This window comes from Macaca fascicularis, chromosome 15 (assembly GCF_037993035.2).
Source record: "Macaca fascicularis isolate 582-1 chromosome 15, T2T-MFA8v1.1".
NCBI lineage: Eukaryota > Metazoa > Chordata > Mammalia > Primates > Cercopithecidae > Macaca > Macaca fascicularis.
Window position 1 is genome coordinate 57657105 of NC_088389.1, and position 22308 is coordinate 57679412.

The following is a 22308-nucleotide window of genomic DNA, read 5'->3' on the forward strand; positions in this document are numbered from 1 at the left end:
TCCATTAAAATACACTACTGTGTGCAAGCATTTTTTGTGTTCTTCTGCATTGTTGTGTGGTTAAGTTGTAAGTTCTGAGAGAATAGTATCTAGCACCACTGTATGTAAAGATGTACCTAAGCCAAATTTCTGAGAAATAAAAACTTCATAGAGTCCTCTGAAACCTTGCTATTCAGAAGTGTGGTAACCAGACAAGTATAACTGGCATAAACCAGGAACTTGTAAGAAATGTAGAATCTCAGACTCCACTCTGTACTCTCTATATTAATGAGGTTCTTAGATGTGTCAATAGGTGAAGCAAAGGCAATCTTTGCTCAGTTCACATGTATGTTTAGGGTCTGCTGTTCCCTGTCCTAATCCTAAAAGGGTAGGAGGGCATGAAGCATCTGGTTCTGTCTTCCACAAACCACTGAAGATTGGGACTTTATCCCGATGCTTCTTTCTCTAAAAGGGTTCATTTGGTAAAAACTAAATTAAGAACATAAATCCTCACAAAAGGATCTTTTCTTTCAAAGAAGACTAGTCTTCACAGGCTTTCTTCAAATAACCAGTTCCTTTGAGACATTGAAAATATAATTCAGTGTTAAAAATAAATTCATACCTGTTTTAAGTTGTGTGCTATGCATAAATAGCAAGTATATGTGTACCTTACCAAACTTACGGTCCCCAGCCCCCAAATTCCAAAATTATGCAGGAGGGAAGCTTAGCCATTGCAGTAAACAATTTCTCCCTATTGACTCATGCTCTCCAGCTGATTATGATGTGGGCAGTACCCATCTAAGACTATACAGACCACTCCATAGCCAAGAAGTTGTAAGAGACTCGGAACATTATCTAGCCCAACTCCCTTGTTCTGTGGACAGGAAACACCACACCAAGGGTTAAAAGGAGTTACCCACATTCATACAGCAACTTGAGGGAGAGTTGAGCTTAGAATTCAGGCCCCGATTCCAAGGCCTGTATCACTTATGTGGACTCTGCCACGTATACTCCTCCTTCCCCACCACATGGCCTTGAACTTTCATTGTCAGAAACTGCTGATCTGCCTTGGTACTTAAGTGTCACTTTGCTGCTTCCAACTACTGCTGTCCCCAACTCCCAGGGCTGTTTTTAACAAGAGGCTACAGGAGAAGCTATACTGCAGCTCAGTCAAAATATCCATTTATCAATCCATATTTCCAAATATGTTGGTAATGGAGTCTCAAAAGGCCCAATGCTAACTATGTAATGCCAGCTACAAAGCATTACTACTGGCTAGCACCATGAGCATGGCGAGGGAAGGGCCTTTCCTTTGGTAGCTAAAGACTAAAAGCAAGGGCAACCATCAACTCAGTAGTACAAAGCTGGGAGGAAACTACAGAGAGAAGACAAAAAGTGGAGCACAGCTGGGAAGGCAGCACCTTTAAAAAACATACACAGTGTGACTATAAAATTGCAAGTCTTTCTTTTTTTAATAAAACCCACATACCAGAATGTAGAAATCTAAACAAACATTTCTCCCTCAAAGTAGTTACATCCTTAGTTCCAACAGAACTACCATTGTTGGAGAATTATTTAGAAAAGAAAAGGCCTTAAAAGGTGGTTTATGAGCCACATTAGAAAATACCCTTCTAAACACTGGGCTGTTTAAAAACAGAAAATCCATACTCAGAGGATGATACTGAGAAAATTTAAAAAGTGTGGCAGCTCTCATGGAGGTTCCCTGAAGACCTCTAGCAAGTTTGAGCAACAGCATCACCACTGGAGAAACGTGTAGCCTCCCAGGACAGTCACTTTCGACGGGAGGGCATTCATTTGGATAGAAAAGTTCTGCTGTCTGTTTAAAAAGAAACAAAAACAAAAACAACAACAAAAAAAAACCAGCCACACTCCTTTATAGTCACACTTGCATTTGATTTAAAAAACAAAAAACAAAAAACAAACAAAAAAAACAACAACACTCACACGTGGTTCTTGTATGAATTCTAATTAAGAGACATTACATTCAGAATTATAGCACTCATAGTGATAATTTTCAGAAGACTATAACAGCTTCTTTGCCACTTAAGGGGTACAGAGGGTGCAGCTGTTTACCTGAATGAATTCTTAAATAAGTGACTACTACCACTCTAATTTTCCTAGTTGTAGCTCTGTTACAGGTTACTGACCGCAAGTCCATGTTCCAAACATTCTTTGCCAACACAGATTAATTACAAGAGAGCCACCCCCAAAGTCTTAGGGCGAATTGGGAAAGGGCCGGTTAAATGAGGAAACAGGCCATTCCTTGGTAAAAGTTTGTAGTTTTCTTTCCCAATACATCTTCTTTTTATTGAGAACTTCCATTTTTATCCTGTGTTCCTCCTCTGCCATCTCACACTCTCGCTCTATCTGCTGGATTTTGGCCACATGCACCTCATTCATTTGTATCAGTTGCAGTTGTAAGATGGACATTTGTTGATGGTGTTCTTCCTCATGCATCTTTTTTAAAGCACCTTCCTGAGAGGTTTTGCTCCTGTAGTTTTTATTGGCTGTTATTCTGACAGCTGAACACGAGGGTTCAGGTTGAGAGGTCCCCTCACATACTGGAAAATGTATGAACTCTTTCTCATCATCGCACAGTTCTCTATTTGAAACAGCAAATGATTCTGAAAAACAGTAGCAGAAAACATATGTTCAAAGATTTTACAGGCAGAGAAAAAAAACCAATCCTATTTCAAATGACAGGGTCCTTCATTACAGGATGTATCTAAAACCATGTCTGCTTTGGCCTTCATGTCTACAGGCACCCTAGCAACACCTGACTTTTTAAAAACCCACAAATCAAAAGCAACTTTTTCTTAAGAAATAATGACAAGGGGTTTTGTTAGGTTATTTCCTAGAACTTCAAAGTATGGGATCCGTTGTCAGAAACCATGCTTATCAAGAATCGGAGACCTTGTTATGTTGATATTCTAAACTGAAATGTGCCCAACTCTGATGAGCGTAGGACCACAATGCAAGGCCAGTGTGGATCTTCAAAGTAAGTTCTCTATCAGTCTGATCATCCTTTGCCAACTTCTCATTCAGCTATGAACACATATGTGTAATCTTTGCAAGAGTGCTATTGCTGTTTCCTGGTCACAGGTGTTAGCCCTTACCCTGGAGAGCCATCTTGTAAATGCTGTTCCTTGAAAGATGAGCCTACATTCCCTGGCTTAACTCCCTCACAAACATTTTCCCTTTACTCTCCAGCACTGCCATCTGGGGAGTTTTCAATGTCCCTCTTATTCAACCTATCTCTGGTACTTGACTATCCTTGAAATTTCTTTCCTCCATTAGCTTCTGAACCATGACTCGCCTAATTTCTAAGATGCCTTCCTCTCTGATTGCTCCTTCTCAAGTCTTCTTGATGTACAGAGACTCTTGCTGTACTCACCTGTTACCTTTTCATATTCTCCTGGGGGTTCCCATCCGTGGCTCTGTTCTTAATCTACCCTAAGTAAACTCATAACCTGATGCTGACCTTCCTTTCTTGTCTGATTCTTCCAAATGCCCTGTGTACCCTTCACTCCTACCACAAGCTACTCACATCCTTTATAAGGTCATGCTTTTTTTCATAATTCTGTTTCACTGTTCCTTCTGCTTAAAGTTAGGCTATCTGTCCCTCCACTTACTGTAGTCTTGCTTTTTTAACCTCCCCTCAACTCCTACTCATTCAAAACCAATGCCGCTTGCTCTGTGAAACCTCAGGTCTCTCCTTTATATGTACTCTTCTGTTACAGCACTTCACACACACTAGTATTGGCACCATGACATTCTCTTTTTTTAATCCTTGGGTACTAATTACTTTGTTTGGTACACAGTGGATGCCTAGTAAATGTTTATTGGCTGAACCCTTGAATATAAAACGAAGAGTATACGGATGCAAAAGGATACCATGTTTGGTAGGTGCTATGTTTGCCCTGATTTCTTAATAGAGCAGTAACATCAGTGTCAATTAAGGGAGTTGCAATAAAGAAACCACTAACTCCACTAACCCATGGAGTCTTCTAGCTGTGACTCTAAGGCTTTCTTGAGAAGCTTTACATTTCCAATAATGAGAATCTTCTCCTTGGAGAAAAACAATGCCAATTTATTAACAGAGTTGATTACATTATTACGTCCACTCCATTATTCTGGAAGATGAGATGCTGGGAATGCTAACAGCCTACTGGGGGAAACCTAATTCATAATACCCTGTTAATAACAGGAAAATGGCTACTGTTTAATTATTCCACTCCAAGAGGTAAAGTAACAACCATAACTAGTCCGTAATTATGATTAAAGAAAAGGTAAAAATCTTACTTCTGGAAGAGAAGGTTGGAAAAAAAAAAAAAAAACACTTCTGTGCCATTCAGAAATAATGAAAATGTCTCTTGGAAATCTTTCCTGGAGACAGCTCTGGCCTCAAAGACAGCTCTTCCTTCATGCTCCCGCTGCCTCCTGGGCCTATCTCTGGCAGAACACTTGTTAAAACTGGCAGTTTACCTCCCTTTTAAGTCTCTGAGAACTTTAAGACAGAGATTGCTTCTGCTCATCCTCATGTAGAACCCGGCACAGGGCCTGGTATAGTGCTGGGCATGTAAGAAATGTGTATGGGATGAATTACCTGCAGTGGGTCACATACCTCCTAACACGCCCAACCACAGAGAGGGAACAGTGCTCTGTGTGGGTATCCAAGGCACAGGACAAAGGAATGGGAGAGGCTTAACACTGAGAATAGGGCCCTCAGGTGTGAGCTTCAACTGCAAAGAGCATTACCTCACCTGTTTCCTTTCTAGTTCTGGATCTAGAAAGGAAGGCATTCTGGAAAATGTCTTCTTTAAAGACTGGACACATTAGACATTTTGTGGTACCTCTAGTCTCTTTTCTCTTTGATTTCATTCCAGGGGATAGTTCTGGATACTCCTCTGAGTCCTTAAAGTTCATCCCCTAACAATGCTGCTGTCTCACCCAATTTCTTTAATTTCTTCTTCTTCTTCTTCCTCTTTTTTTTTTGGTGAGATGGGGTCTCACTGTGTCACCCAGGCTGGAGTGCAGCGGCGCAATCTCAACTCACTGCAATCTCTGGCTTCCAGGCTCAAGTGACCCTCCTATTTCAGCCTCCAACTAGCTGGGACTACAGGCATGCACCACCAAGCCTGGTTAATTTTTTGCATTTTTTGGTAGAGACGGGGTTTTGCCAGGTTGCCCAGGCTGGTCTCAAACTCCTGAGTTCAAGCGATCTACCCGCCTTGGCTCCCAGAATGCTGGGATTATAGGCATGAGCCACTGCGCCAGCCTCTTCCAATTTCTAAATGTTCACTTTCATCTCAACAATTCCAGGCTTTAGAGACCTGATGATGACAGTGATGATGATGATGATGATGATAGCACCTACTGTTTTTTGAGCAGCTAACCAGGTTCTAGGCTAGTGCTTTACAGCATTACCTCATCTAATCCTTACCCTATGAGGGAGGTATTATTATAGAAAACCAAATATAATATCCAAGGTCACATGGCTAGTTGAAAGAACCAGGATTTTAATCTAAGTCTGTATGACTCTAAAATCCAAACTCAACCACTACAATAATCAGCCTCCCACTCTTCCACTTGCTTAGCTGATCACTTACATATCTTAAAATGCAGCCTCCAAATTGTATCCACTATAAAACCATCTCTTATTAAGAATATGGGTATGTATCATGCATTTCGATCTCTAAATTTCTAGAGCTGTGAACATAAAAAGGCAGTATGTTTGCGTCTGGGAGGAGAAAAATGACTCTTCTTTAACACCATTCTTTTTAGTTTAAATGTGTGCTAACATCCAAATTTTAAAGGAAAAAAAGCCAGGCCTCTTAAGACGACTCTGGCAGAAGATGGGGCTTTCAACTAAAGAGGCCCGATGGTATAGTTAATTAACTTTCACACACATATTTGCTCCAATGAATAGAAACTACTGTTCAGATGGGAAGAATCCTCTCTTAATTGGAAAAAGACTAGCCTAGGAATGGCACTGTGCTGCAAATACCCACCATGTAATCTCTCTCAGAGGCAAAACAAAGCCACCTGAAGGAGAAAACAACTCAATCTTATGCAAAAAGGGTAGGAAATCCCAACGGCTTTCCTGGGACCAGGAAAGCCAAGGGGATGTTCTTTCACTTGGACAACTAGAGTAAGTTTAATATCAGCAGGAAAAACCTACCATGACAGCAAAAGGATGGGAAGGAAACTATAAACAGGCCAAACCCCAGATACAGGAAATAAGGCTACCTGGGAAAGTGGATAAATAAGATGGGTGGATGCATGTTATGGAGTATAACATATTAACTAAAAGAAAGAAACTAGACTTACACACTGCAATAAATTGATCTTCTTTTTTTTTTTTTTTTTTTAGACGAAGTCTGGCTCTGGCACCCAGGCTGGAGTGCAGTAGTGTAATACTGGCTCACTGCAATCTCCGCCTCCAGAGTTCAAGCAATTCTCCTGTCTCAGCCTCCCAAGTAGCTGGGATTACAGGTGTGCGCCACCATGCCCGGCTAATTTTTGTAGTTTTAATAAAGATGGGAGTTTTGCCATGTTGGCCACGACGGTCTTGAACTCCTGACCTCTAGTGATCCGTTTGCCTTGGCCTCCCAAAGTGCTGGGATTACAGGCATGAACCACTGTGCCCAGCCTAGGAACTGATCTTAAAAAGACTCTTCTAAGTGAAAAAAGCAGAGAAAATGGTATCTCTAGCACAAATTTAAATCTATATAAATTTAGAATAGATGCACACAAAACACATGTAAAAGAATATGTAAGCATGTTAGAATGATTCAGGTGCAGGAGAAGAAAATGAAAACATGGAATAAAAATGGAGCAAACACCTAACTAACAAAAGAAAGGCTTTTCACAGACCAGTGAGGCTGGTGTGCCATGACTGGAAATGTAATTCAGCCCTCTGGTACCAGAGATCTCACCCCCAAAGATTAGGATTGAACAATAATAATAATGGCATTTATTAAGAAATGTTCACAGTTATCAAGTATCACTTTATAGCATAGAATGTGAAATTAAATATAAATTATCCTAAGACATTTGGGTGCTACTCCAAAGCTTAGTTTTCTTAAATGTATTTGACTTTTGGTTATCCTAGCCTCCCAGCCACTCCTAGCAAATTTTGTTGGCTCCCTTAATTGGTTCTGTACACAGTTTCCCTCAAAATAATGGAAGATAAGTGTCAAAGCCAAATTATCACACATCATAAAATCTGCAGGGTGTAAATTGTTTTAATATATTTAAAGACGAGATATTGGGTTTTTTTGCAAATATTAATATATACCTAAGTGTTATACTTAAATTTTAAGACTAGTGTGTTGGAATACGATGGACATTTTCAGAAAGTCATTGACAAAGCTAAGTATATCCAAGGGACAGTGATCAAGATGACACAGTTGAAACTATCTCATACCAAAAAGTAGTTACAGAGAGGCCTCTAGTGGAATACTATTAGAGTCCATCCTGTTTAACAGTTTTATCATAAATTCCAACAAATTTCTGAGTACCTAATTCTGTAACAGGTACCCTGTAAGGTATTGGAACAGTTCTGTCCAACAGAAATACAATATAAGCTATTTATATATAATTTAAAATATCCTCAGAGTAACATTAGAAAAGTGAAAAAAAAAGATGAAATTTATTTTGGTAACATATTTTTTAATCCAATATATCTAAAATATTATCGTTTCAACATGTAACAATATAAAAATTATTTAATGAGGTTTTTTTACATTTTTTGGTACTAAGTCTTCAAAATGTGGTGTGCGCAATTATAGCACATCCTAATGTGGTCTACCCACATTTCAAGTGCTTATGAGCCTCATGTGGCTTGTGACAACTGTATTAGACAGCACAGTGTTAGAAAGATCACACATACACACATTCCTTATGTCAAATACACAAGATGTAATGAGGGCCATAACTCTAGAGCAGATTTTCCACCTTTTTCCCACCAACACCCAGAAAGGATGACTGACAATTCCAGGCTTCTTTTTCTTTTTTGAAAAAAAATTGAAATGCAAAATGAGTGAAATGAACTCAAAGTTGTTTTACTGTATAGAAAGAGTTCCAGTACCATACCTACTAGTATTAACAGATTACCTTTGGACACACTAGGTTCTCCACCACCGTCCAGATAGGACCTGGACACAGGAGCAAGGAGCATTTGGCTATGCTTTAATAATCACCAGCAAAAAGGGGAGTCCCCAGCGTCATCTATATACAAACATCCAATTTAAAATAAATCCCTTTATACTTGAGTCACTATTAAACGTCACTACAAGGAAAACACTGAGAATGTACCTTTATTCCCTTCTGCTGAAAATTTATACATTATGTTTATGAGTAAATGAATTACATCATTTCTTCCAAAAAGAAAGAGAAAAAAATTTGTGGGATGAACTTTCCTAGATCCCACCCCAGAATTTGAAAATGGGGAAATAAGACTGTCCAGGCCCCCTAAGAATAACCCTATGAAATCAATATACAATAATCTGGATCACAGGTTTGCAAAATGAACAGAAAGCAGCTCACACCAGCATGGTCCTCAGCAGTATCTCCCAGGGAACATATGCAATATAAAGAGCAGCCCTGCTGATCCATTCCCTCCTCCCCCAGCACACTCCTCCACAGCCTCACAGAAGCTAAATGGCTCTGAAGCCAGCAAGATGGAGAGGAACAGAGAGTAACTGGCTAAAGCTATAAACATCTCCAAAACAAGGACACCATTAATTAGCAGTGAGAGTCCATGCATGACAGAAGCAGCAATGAGGAGGCATAAGAAAGAGAGCTGACAGTGCCCCCATAAACTGTCTGCTAGGAGGTACCCTGGCTTGGGAACTCAGGGATCAAAACCCAGACACAAGGTTCCTACACTGGAAATCGATGCATGAAGTTCATAACATAAACCACTACGGTTACCCAACTGGCTTCCTGGACTTAACCTTGGTCAAATGATCAGTAAGCAAACTTTTGATCACAATTTGCTTCTCCAGGATCGTCTGCCTACAGGACAGAAAAAAAGGTGCTAATCAAAAACATGTATTTGATTCACTTGGCAATTATCTTTTCCACTCTACACAGATAACATGCCTGGCTTTGGACTGCTTCTTGTTACTCTTAATTAACAGGAGCCAGTCCCTCAGAGCTCAGTCTACTCTGGAGACACTGACAAGTGAATTTCCCATCCTGCAAGCTGAGAACCAGACTATCCTGGGGAAGTGCTTGCTGGGTCCCTGACGCACCGTCCCCCACCAGGAAACATCCTCTGCTTCAATGTCTGTTTTCAGAAAACTGCAGTAAATTTTTATATAAACTGGCCACTTCCTGTCTGAAAAGAAGCAGGAATTGCTGGAAATTTATCTGTGTGCATTTCCACCCTCCCCTTGCCTAGAGACATTTCAATAGTCCCTTAATTCCAACCTTCTGAAGCCATGACACACTATCACTGCATCCTTCATTGTATGACAGTGATTTTTTCCTTAAGAATTATGTATGACGTATTTTTTTCTTTTTAATGGAAGTATATTAAACTTAAAAGTTAATTTTTGGGGGAGTTTTTCAAGATCCCTGGGGTGCCACAAACCAAAACTGTGGATCACAATAGTATAATGGCTAAAAATGCTGGTTTTTAATCTGGGTGAATGCTAAAGCAGGCGTTCATCATATTAGTCTCCGCACTTTTTTTAAAGTTTGAAATTTTTTTTTTTTTTTGACACAGAGTTTTGCTCTTGTTGCCTAGGCTAGAGTGCAATAGCACTATCTTGGCTCACCACAACCTCTGCCTCCCAGGTTCAAGCGATTCTCCTGCCTCAGCCTCCCAAGTAGCTGGGATTACAGGCATGCGCCACCATGCTCAGCTAATTTTGTATTTTTAGTAGAGACGGGGTTTCTCCATGTTGGTCAAGCTGGTCTCAAACTCCCAACCTCAGGTGATCCGCCTGCCTCAGACTCCCAAAGTGCTGGGATTACAGGCGTGAGCCTCAGCACCCAGCCAGTTGGCTCTTTTAATATGGCCTTTTGAGTGGCCTACTGCAATGCTTTGCAAATAATAAGGACCTCCAAAAATATTTTTTGAAAAAAGTGAAATGGAGTGGATGAATATAAATCTTCATAAAATTCTCTTTAACATATTTGAGATAGGTTGATAGGCAACTGCAGCACCTCACGAATGAGAACTCCATTAATGCAGTTCCTTATTTTTCTTTATGTTTAAGTAATAATAAAGTCTCGAAGAGAGTTAGCACAATGATGTAAACAAGTACTTTTGTTTTTAGATACTTTTTTTTTTTTTGAGACAGGGTCTCTCTCTGTCACCCAGGCTGGAGTGCAGTGGTGCAGTTCACTGCAGCCTCCACCTCCCAGGCTCAAGTGATCCTGCAGTCTCAGCCTCCCAAGTATCTGGGATTACAGGTGCACGCTACCACACCCGGCTAATTTTTTCTATTTTTTGTAGAAATGGGGGTCTCACTTTGTTGCCCAGGGTGGTCTCAAATTCCTGGGCTCAAGCCATCCTCCTGCCTCAGCCTCCCAAAGTGCTGGGATTACAGGCGTACCACTGCGCCCACCTCTATATGACTTTGAATGTCCTATATAATCCTGAGATCTTGAATTAGGAAAAACGAGTTTGATACAAAAGTTTCATTTTCAGAAGTTCCCTCAAAATGGAGGATTTTAAAATTAAAATGTCAAACAGGTACCCAGTGAGAGCGTGCACACTGGCATCAGGAACCGATACCTTGGGCCGAGGCGTCGGGGTGGTATTCGGGCTCCTCCTCCGGGGGGCTCTGCAGGAAGTAGAGCTGCTCCGGCAGCATGCTGGCGATCTTCTCCTTCCCTAGGACGTGGGTACTCAGGAGAGGGCTGACGCTCCGTTTCACTTTCTCTCTCCTTTCATGGGCCATAATTTTTTTGGTCCGAGCCTTGATGTTCTCCCAGCACTTCTTCAGCTGTTTGAAATCCCGCAGGGACACGCTGGGCTGAGAGTTGTATTCGTGGGCCAGCGCCTGCCAGGTACGCTGCTTAAGGGCAATAGTTCGCGCATCGCTTTTCTTACATTCCAGCACATATTTATACTTTTCTACTAAAGCCAGCAGGATGCTCTTTTCCAATTCTGAGAAGTATTTGGCAGGCTTTATAATTTCGTTGTTTTGCATTTTCCACTATATTTCTCCTGGCCGCTAGCTATCCTGTAAAAGGAAGTTTGAAGCAATGATTACCAACTCCAGCAAAAACAATGCCTACGAATCACTGAAGCTTAATTCCTGACTTGATTCCCTTGTCTGAAATACAGTACTTTCTTTTTCATTCATGTTGAATTATGATATTCAGGACTCTGGAGAATATTTAGAAATGTACTAGGAATGGGGTTTTACTCCAAACTGGATTGCTAGCTATACTGTGACTATCTGGTATATAACAGCAAAAAAAGAAAAGTTGAACTTTTTTTTTTTTTTTGAAATGGAGTCTCACTCTTGTCGCCCAGGCTGGAGTGCAGTGGCACGATCTGAGCTCACAGCAACCTCCACCTCCTGGGTTCAGGCAATTCTCCTGCCTCAGCCTCCCGAATAGCTGGGATTACAGGCACCTGTCACCACGCCCAGCTAATTTTTTTTTTTTTTTTTTTTTTTTTTTTGTAGTTTTGGTAGAGACAGGGTTTCACCATGTTGGCCAGGCTGGTCTCGAACTCCTGACCCTAAGTGATCTGCCTGCCTCGGCCTCCCAAAGTGCTGGGATTACAGGCGTGAGCCACCGTGCCCGGTCTAGACTCTGATTTCTTAATTGAGTTTTCTTTCATGTTAGGCAACTGATTTTTCCCCCAAATCATGTTAGCCAGTTTTAGAACTAAACAGCTTTCTAAAAGTTTTGTTACAGCTGAGGACAAGAGAAGCCACCATGTAATCAAATATATAATATGATGTGGGAGGCCGAGGCCGGCGAATCACGAGCTCAGGAGTTCGAGACCAGCCTGACCAACCTGGTGAAACCCCATCTCTACTAAAAATACAAAAATTAGCTGGACGTGGTAGCGTGTGCCTGTAATTCCAGCTACTCAGGAGGCTGAGGCAGGAGAATTGCTTGAACCTGGGAGGTGGAGGTTGCAGTGAGCCGAGATCATGCCATTGCAATCCAGCCTGGGCAACAGAGTGAGACTCCATCTCAAAAAAAAAAAAACCATATATATATATATATATATATACACACATATGATGTATAGCCAGGCACGGTGGCTCACACCTGTAATCCCAGCCCTTTGGGAGGCTGAGGCAGGTAGACTGCTTGAGCCCAGGAGTTCGAGACTAGCATGGGCAACATGGCAAAACCCTGTCTCTACAAAAAAAAAAAAAAGAAAGAAAGAAAGAAAAAGTAAAAGAAGAAAAAAAAATTAGCCAGGTGTGGTGGTACGCACCTGTAATCCCAGAGCCCAGGAGGTCGAGGCTACAGTGAGCCATGTTCATACCACTGCACTCCAGCCTGGATGACAAAGGAGACACTGTCTCAAAAAAAAAAAAAAAAAAAAATTGATGTTTTCGTCACTCTGTGGCATATACCTGAAGAAATGGCAACCTCAGTTTTTTCATCTTTAAAATGAGGTGTTGGAGTCTGTGATCCTTCAGGTATGAGGGCTGCTTTTTAAAATCCTAAGTAAACAATGTATGTAATTTCAGATGTGAAAGGGCCTAGGCACTTAAGAGACTGAGTTCAATGTTCCTCTTTACATTCCTCAAGTCTCTTTCCGGCTGAGAGAAGTAAGGGTCAGAAAGGTGAAGTGGATTGCACAAGATCACAAAGATGGTGACATGGAAAGTCCAGAACTTGGACTGCCCTAGGAGTCTAGTATTCTTAGAATCATTCCACAACTGTCTCTCAGCCTCTTGCCTTGGGTCACTCCAAATGATTAAACCATGATTCCCATAAGTCACCTTGTCATCCTCCACAGTGCTGAGTCAGCATGTTTCACACAACAGGTGCTTAGTGAATGTCTTATTCCAGTGAAGTGTATGAAACCTATGTGTGTTTTAGGACCACACACTTTCCCCACATCTTTTAATCACAGAAAGCTTCTTATAAAATTAACCTCTCAAATATGTTACGGCAAAAATGTAGCTAAGCAACACTGACTGCGGCAATAAAGAAAGCATTATCATTCCCCTTGTTGGAAAGGGCCAACGTATTCCCAGTCCTTCTTACATTCTCCAAGCCTCTGATTTCTCAGAGTAATAGGCATGCATCAAGATACTAATGAGGCAGTCCATTTAAAACTGACCAATCACATCAAAAAATTAGAACTGCACAGGCGTGGTGGCTCACGCCTGTAATCCCAACACTTTGGGAGGCCGAGGCGGGCGGATCACAAAGTCAGGAGATCGCAACCATCCTGGCTAACACAGTGAAACCCTGTCTCTACTAAAACTACAAAAAAAAACAAAAAAAAAACTAGCCAGGCGTGGTGGCGGGCGCCTGTAGTCCCAGCTATTCGGGAGGCAGGAGAATTGCTTGACCCTGGGAGGCAGAGCTTGCAGTGAGCCGAGATCATGCCGCTGCACTCCAGCCTGGGCGACAGAGCAAGACTCCATCTCAAAAAAAAAAAAAAAGAAAGAAAATTAGGAACCATCTTGAAAAGAGTCCCACTAGCCGAAAATGGAATAATTTGAAATCAAAGGTCATAGGTACACAAGGATTCATTAAGTTATTTTCTCAACCTTTGTTATGTTTTTAAATTCCATAATAAAAAATTAGGCGGGGGAGGCTGTGACTTTGAAGTTTACGGTGCATTAATTTTAAATCACATTATTTCAAGCCAGCTACTCACACACTATGCCTGGGAAGGAGTTTCTGTAGTTGTGAATGCCTGAAATCTGTTTGACTGAGGCTGGAGAGGACTGGGCCGGATCAGAGACCCTTCAAATTGAGGCCAAGGAGTGTGGGCTTTACATGAGGGTGACAGAACCTGATCAGGGTCTCTCACTATGCACTGCCTCATCCTAGAAGTTGTTATTAATAGAATGAAGTATGAGGGTAATCTGTGTCTCCAAATGCCAGGTACCCTGCTCGACATTCATACTGGACGCATCAGGTATCAGACACTGGGCGGTTCAGACACATGTCAAAGATGGTTTGGCCCTCAGATCCTGAGCAAAGCTAAATAAGTGGACATTTATCTTTGGGGATGTGTCCCTATAATGCTAATTTCCCATGCTCGTGTTTTGATCATGTTGCTCTAATATCCATACAATGATACCCAACCCAGGCTCTTTCTTCCTCAAAGGTCCCAAATTAATTTTTTACCTTCACCCATACTTTTATTCCCTATAAATCAATGTTCCCCAAACTGAAATTTATTAACATACACCCTGTACAATATCTCTCTTCTGTAGTATCTCTATCTGCCAACATGTCTATGTCCAGCTTTACTTTCTGTAGTTTTTGTTATGAAATCAACAGGTACACAGCCTGTTCTTAAATTACACAGCTTACACAGCGGATTCTGATCCAATTCCCCATCCTCAATCCCTCTGCTCCAGGAGATGTCAATATGCCAACTTTCCCCACTCCTAAGAATTGCTGCTGTAAGGATTAAGAACTCTGATTCACAAATGAAAAAAGGATTACTACCTATTTTGTTGTTGTATGTAATGCTATTTTACATATACATTATACATGTGTATACACACACATACTTTCTGAATAAATCTCTTTTTTCTATTTTATTTCTTCAAGATAAATTCCTAGGACTGTTGCACCAAAAGATAAAAACACTTAAGACTTCTGTTACATCCCCAAATTGTCCTTGTAAAATGTTGCACCAATTACATTTGTATTAATGGCACATAAGCATGTCCATTTCCCTATTTCATTTTTTTATTCTGTGCCAACTGTGGAGGTAAAAAAGTCACTTCATTGATTAATGATATATGAATTTCAGTTCTGAGGTAAGTAAGCCACATTCTCAACAAAGGTCTTGTGATCCTTAGTGGGACTGAAATTACATGGAATTAATTCCAAGCAATTTCACTTTTCCTCAAGATGTGTGCAGCACCTCTAGCTGCAACCAGGTGGTGGTGGACTTGTGGGGAGTCTAAATTTCACAAAGTTTCTTGCCTTATATGTGGCCAGTTGTGTCTCAGAGTAATAATGATAGCAATAATAGCAGATAACTTTTATTGAGCCTGTATTGTAGGTGTAACAAATGTTTAATATGCACAATATCATTTAACTCTCCCAAAAATAGCCTCTGAGAGCTATATATTGTATATACATGTGTAATATGTATATATACTATATATGTATATACATGTGTAATATGTATGTATACTATATATGTATATACATGTGCATTATATACATGTACATTAAATATATATAATGTACATGTATATATTTCTCCTGATACTTAATATATATACATGCATATATATATAAAGTGTCAGCAGAAATTATACGACTGCTCTCAAAAGCAAATACTCAGAATTACCAACACCTGGGGACCATTAATAGCCTATTAACTAAACTGTTATTTAATCACTAGTTAAGTAAATCCAAAGTTACCAATTTACTTTGCTTAATTTCGTAGAACAGCAGGCCTCCTTGGGCCTTGTGGTTCATTCTGCCTAGCTATAAAGGGATTCTGATACAAGGCAATGTACCCCAAAGGTTCCTTATGGATTTTCAACAGCCTTGTGAAATAGGCTATTTATCTCCCTTAACCAATTACTATTCCCATTTCCCAGATAAGAAAACTGTGGCTCAGTAACTTACTCTGGTCACACAAATAGTAAGTGGTCTGACTTACTCCAGTGCCCATGCTCCTCTCTGCTCTGCTTAGCTCTCTTGTTTCAGACCTAGTGATAGCCTCTATTCCGCTGCTCAACGCATGGCTATTAACACTCTAATCATCAGCCAGGAAAGGGCCCAGGATAGGGCAATTTAGGTGGAGTGTGTCTCCATCTGTTGGCTGTTCCCCCACTCATCTCCCTCCCTCCATTACCTCCTCCCGATTTCAAACTTAGGGCCCATAATCCTCCCACGTGTACCTTCCTCACTCTAACCAGAGCTCTGATTTCTGCAGTTGAACCAGTAAGACTGTATGTTTGGGCCAGGCATGTGGGTTCATGCCTGTAATCCCAGCACTTTGGGAGGCCGAGGCAGGTGGATCACCTGAGGTCAGGGGTTCAAGACCAGCCTGGCCAATAAGGTGAAACTCCGTGCCTGCTAAAAATAAAAAAATTAGCCAGGTGTGGTAGCATGCACCTGTAATCCCAGCTACTCAGGAGGCTGAGGCAGGAGAATCACTTAAACCTGGGAGGCGGAGGTTGCAGTGAGCCAAGGTCAAACCACTGCACTCCAGCCTGGGTAACAGAGTAACACTCTGTCTCAAAAAAAAAAAAAAAAGACTGTACGTTTGAAAGGTAACTGTGGAGATCTTTTGGAGCTTTAACGTGGTCCATGCCTCAGGGGAATGCTGGCATTACACTTGAGCACATAAACACTTCCCAGAGAGGTCTCTCCAGCAAAGCTTATTAATGCTTATTAATAGAAACTTTGAGGCTAGAAAGGATACTCTTGTTTAAAACTATTCAGCAATGTCCATAATTGGTTATAAATGACAACATAACAAGCCTTCCCTGCTGCATCAGCTTTTATTAGGGATGGACTGGCCTTCCCTGTCCCCCAATTCTGCTCAGGAGCCATTATCTCTTGTGTCTGCTGTTCAGGTAGACAGTATACCATCCATTCTTATGCATGGTTGCAGGGCAACAAGCAGCCCAGTGACCCTCACAAAGTGGGCTCTCAGTAAACATTTTGTAAATGCAGATATTTTGATATAGGCATAAAACAGCCCACCATGCACACAGTATCATACATGACAAAACAGTACACTAAAGGTTACACTGGCTGGGTAGGGTGGTGCCTGTAGTCCCAGCTTCTTGGGAGGCTGAGGCAGGGTGATCACTTGGGCCCAGGAGTCAGAGGCAATAGTGAGCTATGATTGTGCCTGTCAACAGTCACCCCACTTCAGCCTGGACAACATAGTGAGACCCCATCTCTTAATGGAAAAAAAAAAAGCTGCGTTAAAGTAGAAATGGTAAAATAAAATAGCAAAATTCAAATGCAATGGAAGTTCCCCTTGGACTAGGCAAAGACCCAGATAGGCCTAAATCAAAAGGCACCATTCCCATACCCATAGAAGAACAAGAAGGAAACAATTAGCACAATTTCCAAAACACTAACATTGACTAAACCAGCAAAATACTGTAATGCATACATTTAATATCCAACTTAAAACAAAAATTCATCTGTTTATGGACTAAATGTCTGTGTCCTCCCAAGATCCATATGTTGAAGCCCTAATTCCCTAGTGGTTGTATTTGGTGACTGGACATCTGAGGAAGCAATTAAGGTTAAATAAGGACATAAGTATGGGGCCCTGGTCCAGTGGGGTTAGTGCCTTGATAAGTAAAGACACTAGGAAGCTGGTGTGCCCCGTTATCCTCAATGGCTTATAAAGAGGAGGTCATGTAAGAACACAGCAAGATGGCACACAGCAAGATGGCCACCACCTACAAGCCATGAGAAGAGACCTCAGGATGAAACCTAACTTGCCAACACCTTGATCTTGGCATTCTCAGCCTCTAGAACTGTGAGAATCCAATTTCTGTTGTTTCAACCACACAATCTGTGGTATTTTATTATGGCAGCCTGAGAAGACTAATGTACCATCTAGTGATTTTTAAGTCCACCAAGGGTGAAACTAAGTCCTAAAGTTTGAGCAAAGACTAGAGAAACTTGTCAAGATTTCCCATCTCTTGCTCTTTGTGGAAAGTGGAGTTCTTTGAAGTTAATTCTCAGAATGGGTACCATGACTGAAGAGCTGTGGCACTGGAAAATCAGACTTCAGGACATTAATAGACTGCTGATCTTAAAGTGAGGTGAAATCAACCAAGACAGTGGATGCAGAAAACCTGGGCTCAAATCCTGACTTTACCTGTCACCCAACCGTGTGACTTTGGGCAAGTCAATCAACCTCTAATGCTTCATCTGTAAAATGGAGTTACTCCCCCGCTACCCCAGCCCTGCCTCATTCCCTCTGCACAACAGTCCTGCAACGTGAATAAAGAAACACAGACTACAGCTTCAATCAATTTTAGTTCTTTCTACTCTTCCCACCCATATTAAACTGCTTCCAAAAATAGAATAGTGCTGTGTGTGTGTGTGCGCGCATATATATATAGGGGGTGTGTGTGTGTGTGTGTATATATATAGGGTGTGTATGTATATATAGTTATTGGCTCTTTATTTCATACACACACAATTCAACAAATATGTAATGAACTCCTGCCAAAGGCTCAGCACTGTTCTAGAGTATGTGGGAGATACAGGGGCAGGCTGAACCCTCCAGCCTAGAAAGAGCGCTGACATGCACAAACTGACAACTAAAATGAGAGGCATGCTGAAACAGACACCAGAAGAGAGGACAAAGCACCTTGAGTGTGCAGAGGAGGGAAGAGGTTCACTTGCATTCTCATGAATAAGAGGACATTTGAGCTAGATCTTTAAGAATGTATAGGATATGAATGGAGAGAGTTGAAGGAGATCATCAGATAAATAATTGACAAGAAAAGGCCTGGACTCTGATTGGAGACAATGTTATTGGAAAGGAGGAAGTACACACCAAAGACTGTCTCTTTCTTTTTTGAGAGACAGAGTCTAGCTCTATCGCCCAGGCTGGAGTAGAGTGGCACGATCTCAGCTCACTGCAACCTCCGCCTCCCAGGTTCAAACAATTCTCCGGCTTCAGTTTCCCAAGTAGCTAGGATTACAGGCACCCATCACCACACTCAGCTGATTTTTGTATTTTTAAAAAAGATGGGGTTTCACTATATATTGGCCAGGCTGGTCTTGAACTCCTGACCTCAGATGATCCGCCTGCCTTGGCCTCTCAAAGTGTTGGGATTAGGATTACAGGCGTGAGCTACCACACTCAGTCAAAGACTGTTTCAAAGGAAGAAATGAGCAGGATGTATATGTGTCCACAGTAGGGTAGGGGATCAACAGAAAGCAGAGGCAGGGAGGATATACGAGGATTAACCAAACACCTACTCTGTGCAGGCATCAGAGAGAATGGTATTCCTTAAGATCAAGATCACAGACCAATGAGGACATCACAGTCCCATGAAGACATAATGCACATGTATTGTGGGATAGGCTGGTGACAAGGCAGTGTGATAAGCACAGTGACAGAGATGAGCCCAGGCACATATTCCAAAATTGGGGGGATCTAGAACAGGAAACTTAATTCCTACTTGAATAGACTGAAATTAGATGAACTTGAGAACAAAGCAGGGCCACAGCTCGGGAGGGAAAGACTTAAAGAACATATTCAGAAGTGGTGAGTGAACTGAAGGACACGTGGCAGCCCTCCCCACAAGCAAGGCCTGGCAAGTAATGGGCAATCCACTTGCTCTAAAGGTAGAAAGGCTATTTCCTACCCTGGTATCTCGCCTGTCTCCTGACTCAACACCTCAAAAATAACCTTTCTTTTAAACTACAAAGCACATTGGCCAGGTGTGGTGATTCCCATCTGTAATCCCAGAACTTTGGGAGGCTAAGGCAGGAGGATTGCTTGAGCCCAGGGGTTCAAGACCAGCCTAGGCAACAAGGAGAGACCTCTATTGCTATGAAAATGAAAATTAAAAGTATTAGCCGGGCAAGGTGGCCTGTGCCTACAGCCCCAGCTACTAGGGAGGCTAGGAGAGGAGGATCCCTTGAGCCCAGGAGTTTGAGGTTGCAGTGAGATATAATCATGCCACTGCACGCCAGCCAGGGTGACAGAGCAAGACCCTATCTCCAAAAAAAAAGGTAGTATAATATAGAGGTTAAGGACACGGGCTTGGACCTATGGCCTCAAATCCCAACCCTACCGCTGCTCCTGAGAGTGAAGCTTTAGAAAAAGAAAAAATATAAATAAATTTTAAAGAAGGACCTCAATCTAATCCTCTCACTTTACAGTTGAGGAAACTGAGGCTCAGAGCAAAACAGGGCTTCCCGAGGCCCTAGTTACAGGGGAGGGTCTGAAATCAAGGCTTCTTCGTTTGCTTTCCAACCCCTTTCCCACTTCAGAACCCCCTCACCATCAAGATGCCCTTTTGGCTAGGTACTCTCAAGTCTCCCCAACTGTACCGTTTGAAAACTCCAGGGCACTGCTCTCAACTCTGTCATTCATTTTGTGACATCTGTCTTGGCACGCCTTCTTTACTTGCTGTTAATTCCTCATCTCTAAATTATAAAGCTCAAGGGGGTATTCTCTAAAGTCCTATCCAGTACTGGTCATCTATTACTGCCATTAAAATGATTTTTCTGCAACCTAACTTCCACAGTTCACTGCCAAAGACACATAGTTGGTATTTTCTGATTATTTATGAGGCTGGTGGAGCTACCAGCCAATGAAAGAGCATTACAGCAGAATGAAGTGATCTCAGCACTTTAGATGACCTTGTTATTTTGCTTCAGGCCCATACACAGGTTTAACTATGCAAGTTAAGCAGTTCCAGGTGAAATGGCAAAAGCAGGTGATCTGATCTGTTCACTACAGCTCCTTACAGAGAGCCTGGTGTACATCAAGCACTCAATAAATATTTGTGGAATTAAATGCCATAACCAACCTGCTTACCATTTGCATTTTTTAAAACTAATTATTGCTAGATTTTTGTTTTGTTTTGTTTTGTTTGTTGTTTTTTGAGACGGAGTCTCGCTCTGTCAACCAGGCTGGAGTGCAGTGGTGCCATCTCAGCTCACTGCAAGCTCAGCCTCCCGGGTTCACGCCATTCTCCTGCCTCAGCCTTCCAAGTAGCTGGGACTACAGGAGCCCACCACCACACCGAGCTAATTTTTTTTTTATTATACTTTAAGTTCTAGGGTACGTGTGGATAACATGCAGGTTTGTTACATATCTATACCTGTGCCATGTTGGCGTGCTGCACCCATCAACTCGTCATTTACATCAGGTATAGCTAATTTTTTTTGTATTTTTAGTAGAGACGGGGTTTCACCGTGTTAGCCAGGATGGTCTCGATCTCCTGATCTGCCCGCCTTGGCCTCCCAAAATGCTGGGATTACAGGTGTGAGCCACCGCACCCGGCCGCTAGATGTTTTATTATTTTAAATTTCTCCTCTTACAAAGGATTTATCATAAAATAATCATTTCCTTCTTGCAAATATCATTACAGTTCAAAGGAGGTAGAAATGGCAACGTTTTAAGAGCCTCAATACCACTATGATGCCTTCAGGATTTCATTTTATCCAGAGGTGAGAGTAATCAGACAGTACTCTTACCTGCCTGCACATGTACATACCTGTGTGCCCAAGATGGCCACTCACCCAAGCTCTCTCTGCCTCTCCACCTTCTTTCTTTCCTTTCGAGAGCTTTCCAGTCAAACCTAGCACCGAACTTGCTTTCTCTAATGCGTTCCCTCTCTACCACTTTTCCACCCACTCCAGGCAGCCATGTAACTTGGAAGTGTTTATTTTCATCATCTGTGCCTGAGTGTGACTGTATGCATGCAGAACCAGCCCTGTGTTGAAAGCCAGGACTCCCCCACTTTCCCACCCTCACAGTCCCCTCTATAAACCAGATGAGAGTTCTTAAAAGTCCTAACCCCTTCCTTCCCCTTCTCCACACTCCATCTTAAACCATCCCCACCCACGGCTTCCCTGAAATGCCTTTGGAATCATGATTAAGGTATCTTCCACAGAAAGCAGTGTTGAAAAACAGAAAGTCCCCTTCTGTAGGTGTTCCCACTCCAACCTACTTCTCGTCTACTGAGTACACTCTCCTCCACTCCCACCACTTCAGCTACAACCATCAGCTCTCAATAGGAGAAGGGTACCGAGTATTTTCCTCTTGCAGCACTCAGAATTACTCTGCACTGAGATCTATCCATATCCTGAAGGCTCTCCCTATCTGATGGTGAGCTCTGAGGCATTGAAGTACATTTTATTTGTATCTTTAGCACATAGTAGATTCGCAGTGTTTGTTTAAAAAAAAAAAAAAAGTTGGGAGGGGGGACGCAGGCACAGTGGCTCACACCTGTAATCCCAGCACTTTGGAAGGCAGAGGGGGGAGTACTGCTTGATGCCAGAAGTTTGAGACCAGCCTGGGCAACACAGTGATACTCCATCTCTAAAAATAAAAATTTAAAAACTAGCCAGGCATGATCATCTGTAATCCCAGCTACTTGGAAGGCTGAGGTGGGAGGATCACCTGAGCCCAGGAGTTTGAGGCTGCAGCGAACA

At 41.9% G+C, this 22308-nt stretch overlaps 1 protein-coding gene across 5 annotated transcripts in view; it reads right to left on the reverse strand.

Moving 5' to 3' along the window:
• Positions 1 to 1432: 1432 nt before the first annotated feature.
• Positions 1433 to 22308, reverse strand: part of MSANTD3 (Myb/SANT DNA binding domain containing 3) — a 110301-nt gene continuing 89425 nt past the window's right edge. For 2 of the 5 annotated variants that reach the window (XM_065530994.2, XM_045372562.3), the window contains exons 2-4: positions 12425 to 12508; positions 10754 to 11204; positions 1433 to 2624 (exon numbers count right to left, since the gene is read on the reverse strand). In XM_065530994.2, the coding sequence (XP_065387066.1) occupies positions 2215 to 2624; positions 10754 to 11171 (828 nt within the window). In that variant the 5' untranslated portion in view covers positions 11172 to 11204; positions 12425 to 12508 and the 3' untranslated portion in view covers positions 1433 to 2214. The remainder of the gene's footprint in view (positions 2625 to 10753; positions 11205 to 12424; positions 12509 to 22308) is intronic. The other 3 variants (XM_005581193.5, XM_045372559.3, XM_065530996.2) reach the window with 2 other exon arrangements.